Source organism: Dichomitus squalens, assembly GCF_000275845.1.
Source record: "Dichomitus squalens LYAD-421 SS1 unplaced genomic scaffold DICSQscaffold_42, whole genome shotgun sequence".
Lineage (NCBI taxonomy): Eukaryota > Fungi > Basidiomycota > Agaricomycetes > Polyporales > Polyporaceae > Dichomitus > Dichomitus squalens.
In genome coordinates, this window is record NW_006766924.1 from 239,652 (window position 1) to 258,146 (window position 18,495).

General features: G+C 55.1%; 6 protein-coding genes across 6 annotated transcripts; 2 read left to right on the forward strand and 4 right to left on the reverse strand.

Moving 5' to 3' along the window:
- Positions 1–5: 5 nt before the first annotated feature.
- DICSQDRAFT_139597 (uncharacterized protein) lies at positions 6–824 on the reverse strand. The gene is made up of 3 exons (XM_007369002.1): positions 746–824; positions 330–690; positions 6–268 (listed from the first exon to the last, which is right to left on the reverse strand). Exons 1-3 carry the CDS (start codon positions 782–784, stop codon positions 114–116), a joined length of 555 nt encoding a protein of 184 aa, XP_007369064.1. The 5' UTR covers positions 785–824; the 3' UTR covers positions 6–113.
- Positions 825–1,588: 764 nt separating this feature from the next.
- Positions 1,589–2,836, reverse strand: DICSQDRAFT_129038 (uncharacterized protein; the record flags this gene model as incomplete). The annotated part of the gene is made up of 4 exons (XM_007369003.1): positions 1,589–1,672; positions 1,721–2,235; positions 2,296–2,676; positions 2,731–2,836. The coding sequence occupies 4 exons, from the start codon at positions 2,834–2,836 to the stop codon at positions 1,589–1,591; spliced, it is 1,086 nt and encodes a 361-aa protein (XP_007369065.1).
- Positions 2,837–6,687: 3,851 nt separating this feature from the next.
- DICSQDRAFT_67478 (uncharacterized protein) lies at positions 6,688–7,245 on the reverse strand (the record flags this gene model as incomplete). The annotated part of the gene is made up of 3 exons (XM_007369004.1): positions 6,688–6,875; positions 6,947–7,136; positions 7,195–7,245. The coding sequence occupies 3 exons, from the start codon at positions 7,243–7,245 to the stop codon at positions 6,688–6,690; spliced, it is 429 nt and encodes a 142-aa protein (XP_007369066.1).
- Positions 7,246–8,110: 865 nt separating this feature from the next.
- DICSQDRAFT_110601 (uncharacterized protein) lies at positions 8,111–9,122 on the reverse strand (the record flags this gene model as incomplete). The annotated part of the gene is made up of 2 exons (XM_007369005.1): positions 8,111–8,175; positions 8,242–9,122. The coding sequence occupies one exon, from the start codon at positions 9,120–9,122 to the stop codon at positions 8,301–8,303; it is 822 nt and encodes a 273-aa protein (XP_007369067.1). The 3' UTR covers positions 8,111–8,175; positions 8,242–8,300.
- A 4,421-nt stretch (positions 9,123–13,543) lies between these two features.
- Positions 13,544–14,148, forward strand: DICSQDRAFT_67509 (uncharacterized protein; the record flags this gene model as incomplete). The annotated part of the gene is made up of 4 exons (XM_007369006.1): positions 13,544–13,607; positions 13,749–13,859; positions 13,968–14,041; positions 14,095–14,148. The coding sequence occupies 4 exons, from the start codon at positions 13,544–13,546 to the stop codon at positions 14,146–14,148; spliced, it is 303 nt and encodes a 100-aa protein (XP_007369068.1).
- A 598-nt stretch (positions 14,149–14,746) lies between these two features.
- DICSQDRAFT_156930 (uncharacterized protein) lies at positions 14,747–18,278 on the forward strand. The gene is made up of 13 exons (XM_007369007.1): positions 14,747–15,356; positions 15,411–15,461; positions 15,544–15,576; positions 15,636–15,888; positions 15,941–16,042; positions 16,097–16,267; positions 16,319–16,357; positions 16,414–16,566; positions 16,624–16,905; positions 16,962–16,966; positions 17,037–17,181; positions 17,238–17,605; positions 17,658–18,278. Exons 1-13 carry the CDS (start codon positions 15,333–15,335, stop codon positions 18,228–18,230), a joined length of 2,199 nt encoding a protein of 732 aa, XP_007369069.1. The 5' UTR covers positions 14,747–15,332; the 3' UTR covers positions 18,231–18,278.
- The last annotated feature ends 217 nt before the right edge of the window (positions 18,279–18,495 follow it).

The following is an 18,495-nucleotide window of genomic DNA, read 5'->3' on the forward strand; positions in this document are numbered from 1 at the left end:
GTCATCGAGCTTGTAACATGGTATGAGATTGCAACAGCAATTGTGGGAATATGAGCAGCGTACAGGGTAACTCAGCTAAGAGAGCTCGCTGGTCCAAACTGCAGCGACGCCAGTCATGTAGGGCGAGCCTCAACTTCTACATCTGAAGAGTCGTCATCCGACCCGGTGAGTGGCAGCCCTTCAACCTTTTCCCGATCTATCTTGAGCGCATGCACGAGATAGGGACATTGCTTCTCTCTGCTACCTAGACATCGCCTTCCTTGGACAACTGCGCACCACATCGCATCGGTCAGTCTAAAAAACATCGTAAGCGTTGTAGGGATACGTACATAGACAGGCGTTGCAGCGATAGCCTGAGCTACTATGCCAGCCACCGTATCTTGGCCAGAACTCGTCCGGGCTCTCGGGACGAGGAGATGGCTCTGTTGCGCTGTCGTACCTAGTCCTGCTTGCCATCGAGGAATCGGTCGTCAAATCGTGTATACCGTCCCTTCCGACTGCACTTTCGGAATCTGTGGTCTTCACATGGTCACCGCATCCGGACTCAGGTCCTGGTGTCTGCAGGGTGTCCATTGTGGATTGTGGCGCCAGCGATCCAACTTGTACTACCGTGGTATCCGAATTGTGGCGATTTCCACTATTGACTGTCTGCAAGTCGTTCGAAATGCAGGGATCGTGTTCCTTGGGATCCTAGTGAAGACTGAGGACTCGGTGACAGGGCGTGGAGGACACTGCGGACACTCACCAGGCATTGAGAGGACATTTTCTGCGCTAGAGCAAGCATGTTCGTCGATAGGGAGGAGGAAAACGTGATAGTACGTCCGGTAGAGTCGAGGTGATGTGAGGGACGTCGTATTCGGACCTATTATGTGGCGAGGGCATTCACTAAAGAATGCTGTGTGCTGCTGTCGGTAGAGTGGCAGGGCAAGCGCAGCGGTTGTGTGTACGTGCGAAGCAGTCGCTTACACAAAAAGGTGTACTTGTGCACCAATTGTGCGCAGCATGGTGACTCCGGCTATGTCTTTCATGACAATAAACGGCAGGTGACTGGTATGGGGCGAAGGGGCTATGCTTGTGAGAATCGATCGTGAAACAGGAGTCTGTGCTCCTTGCCTGATGGTAAGACTATAAAATGTATGCGCATAGTCTGATGTGTGATACTGGGAACTGGCGTATTCGGTGATGTTGAATGGTGGCGATAGCGTGTCGAGCGGTAGAGTCGGTAGACGAACCTTCTAATCCGTCCGCGTCAGTGCTGGGAATGTTCGAGGACCCCAGACAGCACGGCGCGGGCCCCGCAAAGCACACATGGGAAAAATATGGGTAGCGCTCCAGCGCGTTAGCGATTCATCTGCAGGTCGCGACAGGTTGCTTGTGGCTATAACAACCATCCGTCACTCACAGCAACCTCCTATCTGCTCTACGCTGTTTTCACTCCGGAACGCGATGCCCCTCTGCCCAGGCGGTTATGCGAAAACTCAGATGGCATCACCGCACAATCCCCCCACCCAAAAAGCGAGATAATCGTCAAGATCTATCTATGGGAAGCAGGAGATCTCGACTTGGCTGCTCACTGGATATGTAGACGCTAAGCAAGCCTGCTTCCCACAGTGACCACTGCTTCTTCGTCAAGCATTGAGACTAAGGTCTCCTCTGGATAGTCCCAATGCACCTGTAACAGCCATCAGCATACAAGTGCACAAGACTGCTCAGCACTCACGAAGTGGTTCCCTCCTCGTATGCGTGTAAGGAACAACTTCCTGATAGGAAGCCCAGTCTTCTGTGCCTCCTCCTGCTCGATTTCCGTATGCCACGCAGCATGCACACACTCCCAAGTCGAACGGTCGCAGTAGACCAGTCGGACTTCAACGTCGCGCCACTCCTCCGAGGCGTCTTCCGTCGACTCGGGAGAGACACGGAGAGCGTCCTGCCAAAAGCCCCCGAAGAAGCCCACTCGATGACCGTTCACGACGAGCAAGTGGTCAGAGCCCCCATCTTGACCGGGAGGTGGATGCACCATCCTCGGGAGCTCCTCGAGCGGTATAGTCCGGAGCGTTGGCGTGGGGGACGTTGAGGGAATGCGTCGCACGAGGGTGTCGACCGTGGGGCCATGATCGAAGTAGCCACTGACCCAATCCAAAATCTTCTGGGGATCTCCATACTCGGCAGCAGACTGCAGGAATGGGTCGTATGGATCCGACGGTCGCGGGTAACCAAACAGAAAGCTGGGCGGGTCTGGATGTCGTGACCACTTGAGGAATCAAACCGATTAGGAAGCTTGCTAGGTATGCTCACCGTATAGAACAACGCGCCTGATGTACTCGCGCAGACGACTGCTGGCAGGGGAAGAAGAAGCGGGGGCAAGTAAAGCAGTCATCCACGCCTGTCCCAAGGACCAGCCCGCGACGACGATCCCACCCTTGTTCCGTATGGGCTCAGCTGGCGTCACGCCTCCCGCTTGTACAAGCTCCACTAGGAATCCGAGTAGTTCTTGCGCGCGTTGTTTCATGAAGAGAGCGAGGTTACTCTTGATGACCTCGTCATCTGAATGTGCATCTGAGAGCAATAACTGCTCCGACTCTGTGTACGGTACGGCCCCAGGGTAGTCGCGGCGGTTGACGAGGACGATCCGGGCATGGCGAGCCTTTCCCAGGGGCAGCAGACGTGTGAAATTTCCTGCGGAATCATATAATGTCAGTAAGACGGACCTGCAGCAGAGCGTGGACCTACCACTATGGATTGTGCTGCCGTGTAGTATGACTAGGGTGGTGTGATCAGCAGTGTCTGTGGGGACGCCAGAGTCGGCGAAGATGTGTAGTCCTGAAGTATTGGCCATCAAACAAGAGGTTCTTGGAAGAGGTCATCAAGCGACTTCGGTCCATGTAACCAAAGAGACTTATATACGCAAGCTAGGGTGCACGCTCCGACGAGCGCGGCACCGCGTTGACTTAAAAGTGGAAGGTGGTGTGAAATATCTCCTGTCAGCAGCACGCAGCTGACTGGAACAATACTTAGACCTCTTGTAGTGAAGCCCCCGATAGGCTGCATGTATCTGAACATCGGACCCTACGAGACTCCTTGCCCTGAGGGCGCATACCTCCTAGCAAAGGAGCATCGGCAGGCGGTCTAGTATAGTCTGTAAACAGCATACGGTACCCCGAACGCACCAGTTTAAGCCTGGGAATGCCGCAGAATGAGCCAGACATCTTGTGAAAGATGGGCTTCTCCAGCCTCATATGGGAACGGTCTGGAGCATCGCGGACAAGAACCTTGATGAAGGATTGACACGGGCCTCGCGGGAGCAATCCGTCTTTGATACTAATTGATTCTTCGCGACTTCTCGATGCTGCGCTCCCAATACGAGTTTTCGACGGCACGCTGTGGGTTCCTCCGCTTCGCCGGGCGCCGCCAGTCATTACAGAAGACGAGGCCTTAGCAGTATCTTGACCTTGTGATTGAACAAGCAGTTTCAGTAAGTGAGACGTGCCAAGTTCAACGCTGGTGAGTCGGCGCTGCGCAGCAACTAAGGATTAGGCTAAAAGAAAGTCACCAATTGGTCATGCACTACGGGCAGGGGCTGGTACCAGCTCCAGCATTCTCATTTGATCAGCATACCCATTATACGTCTGCAAGACCCGATCCCAAGACACCTACTGAGCTGAGAAGGCACAAATGCCGTGGTCAGGAATTGGCACGCAAGAAGGCTCGCATGATCAGACTCACTGGCACGGAATGGGTTCCCGCCCCGCAGCCCCACGATCGACACGTCCGTCGCGTGGGTGGTCTCCCAGGCGCTTGACATATCATGTGCGTCCCCACATCCGACCTCTCTTCCGCCACGGTCTGCCCTGCCGCTCATCCAGAGTTCTCGGAAGAAACCGAGGCGGTAGGCTTTTCAACGCCAGCATGGTGTCTAAACCGTCCCGCGCGATCAGTCCACGATCCACTCTCCCTAAGACTAACATCTTTTCAAGGCTGAGCTTCAAGACCGTCGGAGGTGGATGTGGAAGGGTGTCTTCGTACACAAACGTCTCAACCACATTGCGAGATAGGCGCTGAATCACCCTCCGGAAATCGTCGTAGTCGCCACCTATGGCTTTCATGAATCGGTATAGCCGTAGGTAGAATTCGTAGTATCTATAAATGACGCAGTCTTGTGAGCCCACGAAGGTCGTAAAACAGGTACCGAGCGTATTGAGCTCACCATCGGGGACGAAAGGCCTGATGTACTGAATGGTCGCACAAGTTACAACGTCTCGCAGTGGATGAATGGCAGGATGACAATGAGAGAGGCGATAGGCCAGAGCGCACACATAGATCCGTCTAACGGGGACATTGACGACCTGCCAGCATTGGCATTGGCTGTGTCTGGTGAAAGCGATGTCGAGTCTTCGGCCAAGCAGCCCGTCGCGCCCAGGTAGTCACAGTGCCGGACTCGCGTTCAAGCGCCTCGCATATGGAACGAATTCTCACGAAACTCCCTGATGAGAGCAGGTATTCATAAGCAAGACAGACGCACGCATGCGAGGCATAGGCTTACCCTCATGATACGCATATCTGCAGAGCACGACCAATGTGGTAGAGTCACTGCTACCATCCGAGGGCCATGATCATGGAAGATACGTAAACCAGTCGTACTAACATAGCGCTGGAAGGCCATACCCGACGAACCTGCCTAGTGCCTGCTTCCAAATGGCGCATCTACTCAGGCTTAATTTGACGGCTTGTTCTTGCCGATAGAAGGCGAACCAGGCGCATGCGAAAATGAGCGCTCTACGCACGGCGACGGGCCTGTTCAGCCTGGGGCTGGATGCGGCGGATTGCGAACACACCTAGACTAGGCAGGACCACCAGGCGATTGATTTAGCGACGCGGCATCAGCATGTGTACAATTTGCTGGAGTGCACATAGACTGTCGAGCGATCAGTCAGATTCTTACGGTTCTGCGCAAAACGTTCGTCTGCTCACCATGCAGGAGGGCTCGACCGGATTGGCGAGTACAAGCGCCTTCCTTGCTAATCGATCGTACGGGACATGCCTCTCGTCCGCACAGACCCCACATAGTAACTCACCATCACGACCGTCCAGACCGTACCTGCACTCGCAATCAATGGAAGGTCACGAAACTACAAGCCTGTAGGACGGATACGCACAATCGAGACGTGGGCGGGACCCCGGCAGGGCCTCGGACGGATGCCGGATGGCCCCTCGTCTTTGAGTCTATCTGTTTCAAAGTGGCATATCGCTATGATTGGCTATCATAGCTCCGTGAATTGCAGCGGGGCTGGCGCGCAAGAGCCTGGCAATCACCGCGTCAACGTAGTCTTTTGGACGGGTTGAATGAACTCAACCATACATGCGGGCTATAACGTATCCCCGCTGCTGCCAACTGCCCGGATGTTGAAGCTGGGACAATCCCTGCATGGTCTGGGAGACGCCACACGTGGGGCATTGTGCAAGAGAGACAAAGAGAGTAAGATCACTCACGAGGACCAGTCGACAAACGCGGCAGCTGCCGAAGCCCGGACTCTGGACCCGAAGGGTCGGAATGTGCAGTATGCATCTGCGACGTACCTACATAGTAGGTGACTACACTACCTGGATATCGCATGAGGCTGTCTAAAGCCACCAGAAATTTCCGTTGACAGCCAGTGTATCCTAACATCCGGATACGCCCTGCAGGTGGACGCTCGCCCGACAACCGCCCACCGCGCTTCGCCCGCAGACACCGAGTGACAGCAACCGATAAACCCACTGTGGTACCATGCGCAGCCCATTCAACTGCGATATGGAATCACCCGTCATTACCTAGCATGTGGAAGCCTAATGCTCGGTTCTTGCCCACGGCACGCACCTGACGGCAAGATACCAGTGCGTGGGACACGACATTGGTGCGAACATCTGCGAAGCTGCGGCCATATAGGTGGCCACCCTCATCATGTCACACGACAACACAAGACACGCTGAGATCAAAGACTTTCGGAGAGCACGATATTATACACAACGAAGGCAAATCTAGGGTACGTGCGATGCGATGTGGGAGCAGTAGAATAACATATGGGCTTTTCTGGCTTGGTGACTAGTCCATCCCGAGACAACAACACATAAATACATCGATGATTTGAGCAGAGGCAAAAGAAATGCGAAGGAACGAATGCGAAGTTGATGAAACAGAGCAAGTGATAACCGAGACGAACAAGGACAAAGACCAGTCTGGGCGGCGAGGATGTCGGAAGGCGGTGAGGTGTAGGGGAGGAGAGCAGTATTGATTGGTCGATGTCACTTGTTGTTTTACCGAAGTCAAGATGTCGGATGGCGATGGGGGATGTCGGGGAGGTGTCGCAGGTCGGAGAGTCGCCAGAGCAGTAGTACAAGCAGAGCAGATGGAGGGAAAAACAGATAGAAAATCTCACGATTGTTCCAGTCGAAGGACGATGCCGAAACCTGAATAGTCGATGACGAATTGGTGAAAACGTTTCGGCGTCGGAAAAGGTTGATGAGCCGCAGTCGAAGCCGAGTTGTTCGTAGTCGAGGCCGGACTAATCGCTGTCGACAATTTCAATCGCGCCGCATTCTTCACAGTGAGCCCACATCGACCTTCGCCCATTCGGGCCCGCGGAACACGCCATGCGAAGTTTCGGTATTTGATTGCAGTTTTGGCTAGTAACGAATGCAATGTCAGCCTTGTCAAGGCACAACCACCTGCAAACAAGTTCGGAGAACATACCCGTGATGTGTGAAACCATTGCCCTTCGGCTGAATGAGGCCGACAGGCTTTTGAGGGGCCTGCAAGGTTGGGTCGGGAAAGCCATGGGCAGCAATGCCCATGTAGCTGTCGGTGTCGCTGGGGTAAAGGTCGAAGACTGGATAGAAAGCTGAGCAAACAGAAATATACGTCGTTCAAAACACGCTACGCGCAACGCGTCCTGACAGGCGCAATACTCACGGGAGTTTTGAGGCGAGTGTGACGTCGATGAAGACGCAGAACTGGCATCAGAGGGTAGTCGTGTGTGGAAGTGGTGAGCAGGGATGGACAGAGGCTCAAGGTCGGACATGGAGGCGTCGGACATAGCTACGTCGGAGTCGAGCTCGGTGGAGGAGTTGGGGAAGGGGATGAGCTTCTGCTGCTTCCCGTTCTGTAGGACGAGAAGTAAGGCACGTGATGTGGCTATATGCGATGTGCATGTGACGTACGGTACGGACGACATCGTCGAACTCGTCAGAGAACTTGCGCTTGACAGCCATTGTAAAAGGGAGTGATGTGTAATGCAAAGGGCGTCAAGGGGGAGGACTGCAGGATGTGGACAACAGTCGAGGATGAGAGGGGTTGAGGAAAGACCTTGGGAGGGTACCTTGTGCCGCCATATAACATCTTTCTATTTGTTCCTGTTTGTATCAAGAACGTAACAGAGAATCCTGACCCAATTTTAGTCCGAAATGCCACGGCGCACGTCGGCCTGTCAAACGCTGATAGCGGATTGGCTGAGGGCGGTCCATACCCCAGTTTCTGCCGCGCGGAGTCTGAACATCGGAGGAATGATTGCGGTGGGTCGCCAAGAACTCTGCCAGCCGTCACGGCGCTGTCACAGAAAGATGGGAGGTTGACCGTGACACCGTGGGCGTGGTGGCGGGTCGAGAGCGTCGAAGCCGTGATCCCCCCAAAGTCAGCGGGTTCACCGATGGAGACGGGACGCCAAACGGGGCCAAAACTGCGGGCTTTCTTCAGCCAGATTGGGCCACCCGCCTGGGAACACAGGTATGTCCACAGCGCCGCACAGTTTCCCCGACAACCTTCGGGCCTCGGTACACACCATGTGCATGTACCCCCGCGGGCTGGCAATGCGCGCCGTACTAGTATACTGGCTGCGGTACCTTCGCCGTTCTACCCTTCTCCGGGAGTGGGGCCGACAACGCGGCACAGTTGTCGGGGCTTTGCGCATCACGCCGGGCAGATAAAGCGGTCATACGGAATCCATCACAGCAACCGAATTCGGTGAATTCACCGAGAGTGCTGCAGGCTCGGCTTGAGTTGGACACTCACGGCGCTTTCGACACGGGAGAGAGGCATAAAGCTGCATCGTCGAAAACAGCTTGCGTTCCTTGAGGGCGAGACAGGAGGACCCAAGCCGCAGACTCGGACCTGGATAAATATATGCGGCAAATTACACAAGTACACTGTCAAAGCAACGTAGATGTCAGCCTCCTGGCGACACGAAAGTCTGGCTTGAAAGTGCAACCTACCCCTAGATACAGACTGAAACAGACCCAGATAACCCAAACATCGGAGCCTCGAGCGACAGCTACCGCGAACTTCCACGACCCTTCGTATCCTGTTTCGTTTTCCGGCGCGACTGGGAGGCTTCTTGCCTCTCGTCTGTCGTCCCGGCAAGTCCGCTACCGACCGCATTCTTCACTACCTCCCACCACCCGGTGCCGAGGGCGTCGCGAACCAGGCCAGTCACTTTTTGCACCGCTTCCTGCACGCCCTCATTCATCCTCGCAGCATCGTCCCGACCGGCCGCTTCAGCAGTGTGTCTCCAGTCCCGCTGCTTATCCCAGCTCTCCCAAGCCTTCGGTCTCTCCTTCTCCTTGTGCTTCTTCGTCTGCGAGCGCGTGTTCGGGCCTGTGCGCGATCGCGAACTTCGCGCAGGGCGCGTCCGGCCAGATTGTGAGTCCTCGTTATCGAAGAGGCCGAGGAGCGCGTTCCCGAAGAACGACAGGAGATTCCCGTTGAATGCCCCTACGCCGTTGTTCCCGCCATCGATGCCGGCGTTCGCCAGGAAGTAGCCTGCCCCTGCGGAGAGCGCGACTAGGATGCCGCCCCATTTGACGAACCAGAACGCGGTGCGGATCATCCATCCGGTCGTCCGGTAGAAGCTGACGAGAGCAAGATACGCCGCGAGCAGGGTGATGAGTGGGGGCAGGATCTTCTGTGCGTCCCAGTTCTGCGCGGTGGCGAGGGCGAGGGCAAAGTTCAAGAGCGCGGAGAGGAGGGTGAGGGTGTGCGTTATGAGAGCCTCCACGATCGAGTAGATCGGAGCTGGGAGGACCGTGGAGAGGTAGGAGAAGAGAGGATCTAGGAAGTTCTGAATGGCAGCATCATCGAAGTCATAATCCGCCATAGCGGCTGTCGGGGAGTCGTCGACGTCGTGGAGGTTCGTGAACAAACTGCGAGTGGCTGCTCAGCTCAGCGGAGTTGCTGAACACGACGGCTTGAGACGCGAAGCGTGTCGTACTCGGGCGTTTGACACGTGGTGGGAAATGAAGTCCGGCTGTGCGGCCCGCCCCCACCAAGGGCCGTGCCGCATTTCTCAGGCGCTTAAGTAAATGGGAAATCCGGGTTGGTTATGTCAGTGAACAGCATGAGACCCGGTCAACATTGGCTCGCTCTTCGAGAGGGCCGTGGTGCCAGATATTCGATGCTGGATGGCACTCAAAGCTCAATCTCCAGACTCATGTGGTGACTTACGATTTTCTCAGCCTCTAACGTATGCTGCACTGCCCACCGGCGGTGCGACAGCCAACTGGTGTAAGCCACTCGTAGCAGCTCGGTCCTCAAAAATTCATTCACATGATTTCCTGGTTCAAAGACATACATGAGAATATCGAAGGCGAAGATCATCTCCATCCCGTGCGTTCTGATACAAAGAATATCGGCAAGCCGCTTCGGTACCCGCAATTTGTATCTTCAAAGCTCTAACTCCATGAAGACTCTGGCCCGAATATGGAGGGCTTCTTTCTACGCATTCAGAAGGGTGCATGACCGACGTAGGACTCCGAATATAGCACACACTTCCAGTCAAGCTCCAAGTCGGAGGGTCAAAGGTCCGTTAAATCGCACCACAGTGAAGATGCCGAGCAAACATGCCCATCAACGTTGGAGCGGGCAATTAATCTGATGCTACATGACGCTACCGAGCAATACAAACATCTGGGATGGGGGAGCTGGCGTACCTGGTGACAATGTGCTGAGAGCTCGTATGTAGCAGCGGCATAATAACAATCATAAGATGGGTGATCCGAAGTCATAAATATGTATTCCTATACGAATGCTAGTCCGATCAAGTAAAATGCATACGCAAATGTTCCGGATAGCGTGTTCGTGCGACGCAGCTAGTACTGCTCGCGCCGACGGACACGCAGGGCGGAGCCAGGACCAGAACCCGTAACCCGCGCGGGCATTCAAGACCGTCTGGTGCGGAAGCCGTGCCCTGTCAATCCTTGCGGCCGCCACAACTCGAGCACGATCCCGCCGCGCACTCGCGACGGTGCTCGAACGTCGAGTAGTGGTGCCCGAGGACCGCCGGGGGGAACCGCTGCCGCAACAGCTCGAGCCTCGACACCCATAACCCTAAACGAAGGGAAGAAGGGCACGAGAATCGGCGTTCTGGCTCTGGCTTGGTGATGGTGGTGCAGGAACCCCGCGCACAGCTGAGGGAGAAGCTGAGCCGGGTGCGTTGGCTGCTGACTTTTTAGCGTATGCACGGCGCATCTTTTATACTCCAGCTCGACGCTGTACTCCTCCATTGCCGCTCGTCGTTCCTACTCGGATGGGCGCTGCAGGAACAAATGCATCCGAGAGCATAAGTGTCCTTTTGGGGCGCGTGAGCGCACCGGCCTGTGAAGACATCCGTCGGATAAGGCGCAGCCGCGCTGTCCCTGCGGCCCTCGCTGGGAGCTTTCGAAACCTTCGCGGGTTTAGAACCATAGCTTAAGTGACAAGCCATCAGCGGCAAATGCCACAGAAGATTGGCGGATGGTTCAGCCTAGGCCGTCGTACCTGCGGCTTGTGAACAGAGAAGTTTAGCTGACTACGCGTTTGATGGAGCGATGTGGATGGCAACATACAGGAATGAACGCACTGCGGAATACAGAATCGTGCTGTTTGTGCACGATCAACGCTGAAGGAGGCGTCTGACTGACTCTCGCCAATCCTGGGGGGTTGTGGATCCGGAGCTGTCAATCCCTGCGCCGGCTGAGGTCAGTAGTTGCAAGATGATGACCGGCGTCAGCTCGGGGATGTGCCACGTCTCCGGAGCACACAGTACCATCGATGTCCTCGGTGCATACCGGGATCAGCAAATAGAAGGAAAAGAAACCGAAGCATGCCGTGGGCTCCATCGAATGATGGCTGCGACAGAAGCTTTCAGGAGGGGGTGATGACACGACAGGGACTATCCAATTGTCAAGCGATGTGAGCGGTCTTGAGTAGCGCTAGCTTTGTATAGCTTTGTAAACTACGCTTTTCAATTGGAAGACATGATTCCAAGTCAGGTGGCTGACATCGCCATGTCAGATGGGCGATATAATGGGAGCGGCCAGGGTACCTGTGACGAGGGCCCACACGCATGGAAGACAGTCGCACCCGAATAGCGAGAATGGTCATGGCAGGCAACACATGTGCGCTGATGTCATTGGTCTGCGAACTGCTTGAGAACGACAGAATCATCCGGAAAATGCGAGTATAACCACAACTCATCGTCACTTCCTCGCCACATGACCATGCGGCGAGGACGACAACGGTCCGCTGTAGTTTATCGCCGGACTCCGCGAGCTCCTCCGAGCCCGCAGCAATACAATCTTACCGAGCAGTCGAATGGAAACTTACTATGGCATTCCCTGATTTCAAATGAGTTGCCGGAGGAAGCGAGATCGGCATGTCTTCTTCCTGGGACGAGCAAAGAGGAGCCGGGAATTTATGTCCAAGCCTGTGGTGCTACCAGCTGGAGATGCTCGCGTGCTGTCAGATTGATTATAGGGAAGCTTTTGTTGTTCGCGAGGACAGTCTCGGCAGGCCAGCGTTTGAGCTTGAGCTGGCAGTTATGACTTGCAGGCAGGCAGGCAGGCATCAAGTGCGCATGATTGGCCTGGAGTCGGTGCGTGGGGGCGGAGCGTGGGCAACTACATTCGAACAGCAATCACCAAAGTGCTCGCAGCGGTTCGATGGCGTCATGCTGCCCTATGGTTATTTGAAGTCAGCTGGCAGTTCCTGGGCTGGCAGTTCCTGGGCTGGCAGTTCCTGGGTGGTATCGGGTGCAGAATGCTGCCCCGCCGCTCACCTCAGTACTTCCCGATGCTCATCGACGACATATCCTCGTCATTTGAACAGCGTCGTACATTCCATGACTTATAGTCATACTTCTGCTTATGTGTTACCTCATCTAAAAATGGGACCTGGTAGGGGCAGCCTGAGGACAGTCGGCGTTGCCCGCCCGTGCAATCCTCGCGAATTTGGCCAATGCTTCAAGCGGGATGCTCCGCTATGTCGGAGCATCGGCACACTCGCATACATAGAAGACCATCCTGATCCAGGAGAACACAATGGAATATGGCCAAACGATCAAGGGGAGGAGAAAGATGCAGGGAAAAGTGGCCTGCCGATGACTATCCCCAGAGAGAACACCACCCAATGTTGCAGCGTTAACAGGAAGAGCATTTCAGCCGCAGCAAGCAACCTGTTACCTTCAAAAGAGCCGCATTTATGGGTATAGATGTCTTGAGCGAATCATACCTTCTTCCGACAGTGCCCTGACTCTCGACCCTCTCTGAACCAGGATGGCGGCTCGGACTCGGTCTGTTTCCGCACCCCTAAACGTTTTCTATGTTGCGCGATAGACCGAAGGTAACAGAGCGGCCGCTGAGAATAACAAGCAGAATGTAGATTTGCAGAGACACGGTAGGGAACAGCCAGAGAGACCAGCCAGTCGGGACACGAGCGTGGCACGAACGGGCTAGCCTCGTGAGCACGTGATAGACGCCTGCGCATCGACAGTCACTCTATATTGCTTTACAGTCGTTTGCATATCAAACTGCAGTCGACGCGCGCGCCGCGAGGCTGTTTGCTCGTGCTTGCAACGCCGTGAGCCAGCGTCTTCCTGCCTGTTTGGGACCGGCCTCCGTCAACCCACCTTTGGCCATCAAGTACAACAAGCACTTTCTGCATCGAAAACCAACCAGGCAATGCTAGGGACCATGTTAATTGCAGCATACACCAGCTACAATATTTCTGAGGGAGCTCATCCGTTTTCACCGAAGGTGCACTCCCCGGAGTGGCCGTCCTAGCCGGTACCCGACGGTGGGGCAAATACGAGCAAATAGTCTCGACGCGCGCGCGACACTAGTGCAGTTTGATATGCAAACGACTGTAGTTCAGTGAACTCGGACCGTCGAGCTTACAAAGGCACGCTCAAGGAATAGCCAACATGGCTTCCCCTCCATCCTTATGTTCTCCACAGTCCCCAGTTCATGGTTCCGCTCTAGCCTGCCCCACTGCCCTTCATATGTCTGCCCTGGCGCATGCACAGCCTAGACTGAAGGTGGGTCTCTGACACTTCTGGAAAGTTTACACTTTGCTCATGCTATCACGAGAAATGACGACAACAGGTAAGGGTGGGAACGACGGGCGCCTAAATGTCCAAATTGGGCAGCCCAGCGTTTGCGGCCTCGACGACATCGCCCCACTGACTCGCCGCGGTCGCCCGACCGGCTTTCCTTCCTACCACTATTTTCATTTGTCTATTAGACACATCCTCTCATCATCAACATGTCGGGAGCAGCGGCCTCTGCGGGAGCTTCGAAGTTTCAGGCATTCATGAACCACCCAGCAGGTGCGAGCGGCAGCTTGGTCTACACATGTTGATCTGCACCTGACCGAAATGACCTACTGCCTGCTTCCGGTCGAAACCGCGGCGTGCCCTTCCTTTACCGCCATCTCTATGATTTTCGTATTGGGGATCGTTTGTGGACAGGCCCGAAGACTGTGTTCTTCTGGGCGCCGCTCATGAAGTGGTGTTTGGTTGCGGCGGGCTTGAAGGATTTGTCGCGCCCGGCGGAGAAGCTTAGCGCCTCTCAGAATTTGGGTGCGTGATACAGTCCTTCTCCACACTAGCAAGGATGCTCAAATCTGTACATGTGTTGGTCCCTCATGTCCGTCTTACCGCTGCGTCATTCACTACCATGCCCTGCAGCTCTCACCGCAACGGGTTTCATCTGGGTGCGGTACTCCCTTGTCATCACGCCTATCAATTACAGCTTGGCTGCCGTGCGTGTCGATACGTTGTTCACACCGCAGGTTGTCACTGACACATCGCACAGGTCAACTTCTTCGTCGGGTCGACTGGATTGGGCCAGCTGGCCCGCATCTGGTAGTACGTGACTTTCCTTCGTGTTCGTTGGCGCCTCCTTAAGCGGACCTTCTTGACAGCTACCGGAAGACTCAGGAGGACCCCGTCGCTAAGTATTTCGGCCCTGTGTCCTCCCCCGCTGCGAAGCAAAATCCTGGCCCCTCTGTTGCTGTTGCATGAGTAGGCTACATCATATACTATCTGCTATTGTCGTATTGCCTATGCTCGACCTGTCTCCACAACCTGAAAAGCGGCCGACTAAAAATTACAGCGAATTCAGGGCTCGTCTTGGGAACGCGGCTGTCGTGCGGCTTCCTTCAGGCACCGAGCACCTTCAGCCGTCCTCGGTGCCAGAAGCTAGCTATTCATCACAGTGGTTCATTCACCTTGTGGTATCGTGGCGCTCATCCAGGTGCTGAAATGGGCTAATGTAGTGCCACGAGCCGTCAAACGGAGGTCATTCCTGGCATGCTGTTACGCTTCCCCACCTGCCTTACCCGACGCCTTCTTTGACAGCTACCAGATAACACAGATGACCCGGTTGCTGAGTATTTCTGCTCGGTATCCTCCCCCGCTAGGAAGACAAAACCCAACCCCCTATTGCTACTGCTTGAGTACACCATGTCCTATGTCATCCCGTTCTATCTGCGATCATTGACATGTTCGTGCTTAATCTACCTCCAGCCGTCGGCCTCATAGGCTGCGAATAAGCGACCACAACCACTTCAGGCTCGGATCGGAACGCGTGGTTATCGCTCTGATTCTTTGAGCACTCGAAGTAGTCCCCTTCAGCACCAGATACGAGCCATTCACCACGGTGATTCACTATCCTGCGTTCTCATGATTATCCAGCCGTGTCACTGGGCTATGTCGGTGTTCTTCGATGCACAGGTCGCCGCGTACTTGGGGCGTTGCTGGCATGCTTTTGCGCCCAAATGAGCGTCTCTAGTGACTGCACGGTGGCCTGGAAGCGTTGTCTGAGCCGACGCGAAGCCATGCACGACTTAGAGTTCCTCCACTTTGGACGACACCAGGTGGAGCGCATGGTGGCCATGCTGCGACGTCTGCCGCCTTAAAGGTGATCATGGGTACCAACAGGGTTGTCCACTTGCAGGATTATCTCGCCTTCAGACTCTTACACTCGTATCCGTCGCTCGCGGCGAAGCTGACCTTTTATTTGTGAGCTCGTGGTTTCGCGGTCGGGTCAAGATGATGCATCTGGACCTCCTACAGGTTCGTGCCCTCAAAGAGTGTTTGCTGCTCTAGTTGTCCTCACTCGCCTTTCAGATTACAGACCCAGGGTTAGCGTATATGATATTAGGAGGATTTACGGTCGCGGTAGGTACCTTGACGGCGTATTTTGGTCCTTGTCACCTCCGGCAGCTGGCCCACTAGCATCGTCGCTGACCTGATGGCCCAGTTCAGCATGGTCTCCCTTTGGGTGAAAGAGAAGGTACTTTCGCTTCAGCGTCGTCCATGGTGCGTTGCCTGACTTAACAATCCCATGAACAGCTTTTCGTCAATGAAGTGGTCCTTGGAACTGCCTGCGGTATCATTTTCGGTCCCCATGGCTTCAGCATCTTCAACCCGCGCTCATGGGGCGGCGATTTGAACGTCATCACTCTTGAGGTAATGCGCATTACCCTCGCTGCTGGCCTGTTTGCGATCGGCGTCGAGCTCCCTAAATCATACCTCCTCGACCACGCCAAAAGCCTCCTCGTTATGGTGGTCCCTACGATGGCCTTCGGCTGGCTTGTAGTCGCAGGTGTGTATCCTCCCGTCGTCGGTTTCACAGCTCATGCTGACGCCTGTCGAAGCCGTGATTTTCGCCCTCTTCCCGACCCTCGATTTCGTCTCCGCCATGGTCATAGCAGCTTGCTTGACACCGACAGATCCTATTATCTCAGCTGCTATCGTTGGTGCGTGCCTATATTGCTACATTTACCATGTACTCTCTCATGTCAGGACTGCAGGCGGTAGATACGCGAATGAACATGTCCCCGAGGCACTCCGCTACATCATCTCTGCCGAGTCCGCGGCAAATGACGGTCTCGCGTACCCCTTCTTGAGCATCTCGGTATACCTCACCATCGAAAGTTCGAAGGCGGTGGCCATTGGAAAGTGGTTCTTGGTAGGGTGGCTCTGTAAGCATGCATGCAGTGTCTCCACGTCCACCGTGCTGAGGTAGATTGCAGACCAAGTGATCATGGGCACTGTCATCGGTGCCTTGCTAGGTGAGCTCACGGACACAGGAGATTCCTCTACCCACCCTGATCTTCCATTCCGCTAGGAATGATGTTCTCCAAGTTATTGAAGATGTCTCAGAAGCACGGATTGCTAGACCGTGAATCCTACGTCGCTCAATATCTGGCACTCGCATTGTTTACCATCGGGGTAACGCGTACGATAGGCAGCGATGACCTCCTCGCTGCATTCGCCGCAGGTACAGCCAATCACCACTCGGACGACGCATGTTCACCTCATAGTCTCTACTGCACAGGTTCAGCAATCAATTGGGACGGGCACTTCAGGAGCAAAACTCAGGACGAGATCTTCTTTACGGTCATTGACCTGTTGCTCAACTGTGGCTGCTTCGTGTATATTGGCGCTTGGATGCCGTTCAACATGTTCAATGCGCCCGAATTGGGAATAACACCGTGGCGTTTGGTCGTTCTTTTTGTCGCCGTTCTGATCCTCCGCCGCATTCCGCCGCTCTTCATGCTCTACAAGTGGGTACCGGAGATTAAGACGTGGCGAGAAGCCCTATTTGCTGGTCATTTTGGTTCGTACAACTTGTTTAGATTCTTCCTTGGACCTTTGTTGAACTTCCTTTGATAGGCCCGGTGAGGACGTTCACGATGTCATTCCAGTTGTATTCCTTAATGATCCACCTCTACGCTTTACCTTCTACAGATGGGAGTCGGGGCAGTCTACGTATCGACTTTCGCGGTTACCGAACTGCCCAAGCCTCAGTCGCCCCCTCAAGGTCAAGCGGAGATCCTCGCTGCGACGGCGCAGACAATCGTAGCATTCGTTGTCTTAGGATCGATAATCATCCGTACGTTGTTCATTATCAGCGCTTCATTCAAGTTCCCTGCTGAGCCCTGCTTGTAGATGGTCTGTCAATCCCGTTCCTCACTCATGGACGGGACATCGGCGCACGGACCCTCACCCTCACGCGAACCTGGACCTCGCGTCAGGTAAACGCTCAACCGGAGTGGCTGGTCGGCATCCGTCGCCCCTCCGCCGATATCTCCCGGACGGAGGCGCGGGCAGCCGATGCCAGGGATGTCGAGCAGGGCGTTGGGAACTACGAATCGACAACGGCGATATCCGATGCGGATATGAAGTCGGATAGAGACTCCTCGGAAGGCGGGCTTCCTGTCCCTGAACTGATAGTCGTGCATGCCGGTGATGGTGGTGAGAAAGGAGACGCGGCTACTTCCCTGCGATCGCCTTCGCCGATAAGGGAGAACCTGAACGTGCGTGTACCCTATACATCCACCCGCGGTAGCCTACTGATACGCCCGACAGGTTCTGCCAGGGGCTCCAAAGGTGGCGAAAGAAGGAAAGGTCCGAGCGAAAACAGTCAATGCGCCACACGACGACATACGTCCAAGTCAGCGCGGAGTGCAGCGCCCTGCCGTTACCGCTAGCATGCGCAGGCGCGAGCAAAGTCCCGCCCGATCATCTGTCCGCTCGCTTCGTTTTGCTGCGACCTTAGAGGACGACGTCGCTGGCGATCGACAGTCCCCTTCTGGCGCGCACACCCCCAGATCAACTTACTCCGCCACCCAGGGGTCCGCTGAGGGCTCGCAGACTCCCCCGTTATCTCGCGTGGTCGGTATCCTCGCAGATGACCTCGCAAGTCGATTGGGGAACGCCCGGAATGGTGCAACTACCTCAGCAAGTCCTCCTCGTGACAGACGGAGAGTGGACGCGCCGGGAGCAAAGGGCGATGTGGTCGAAGAAGACGTTGCTGAGCGCCTTACAGTACGTAATCCCGAGCTCACCGGAACAACTCTGGCAGCTGGGACCCCCACAGTCGGGACAAGGACAACTGATACTGTCAAGAGATTGACATCGACGGCCAAGTCTGGTGAATGACATGGGCTACTACGGCTTCCCGGGGGCCAACCGGGAGGTGTTGTTATTGACTATTGGAGCACTGTATCTGCAGTTCGAACTCGGTGCTAGAGACATGAGGTTGAGGCAGCGTGATGGGGCCCTTCTTTGAGACACAACTCTGCAGACGTATTCATGTGAGTGGGAGGACCGCGAGGACCTTACGAAAGAGTGGCGCTATAGCTGTGCCAGTAGGGTTTAATCTATATTCCTGGGATGGGAACCAGACCTACCTAGGCGTCCTACT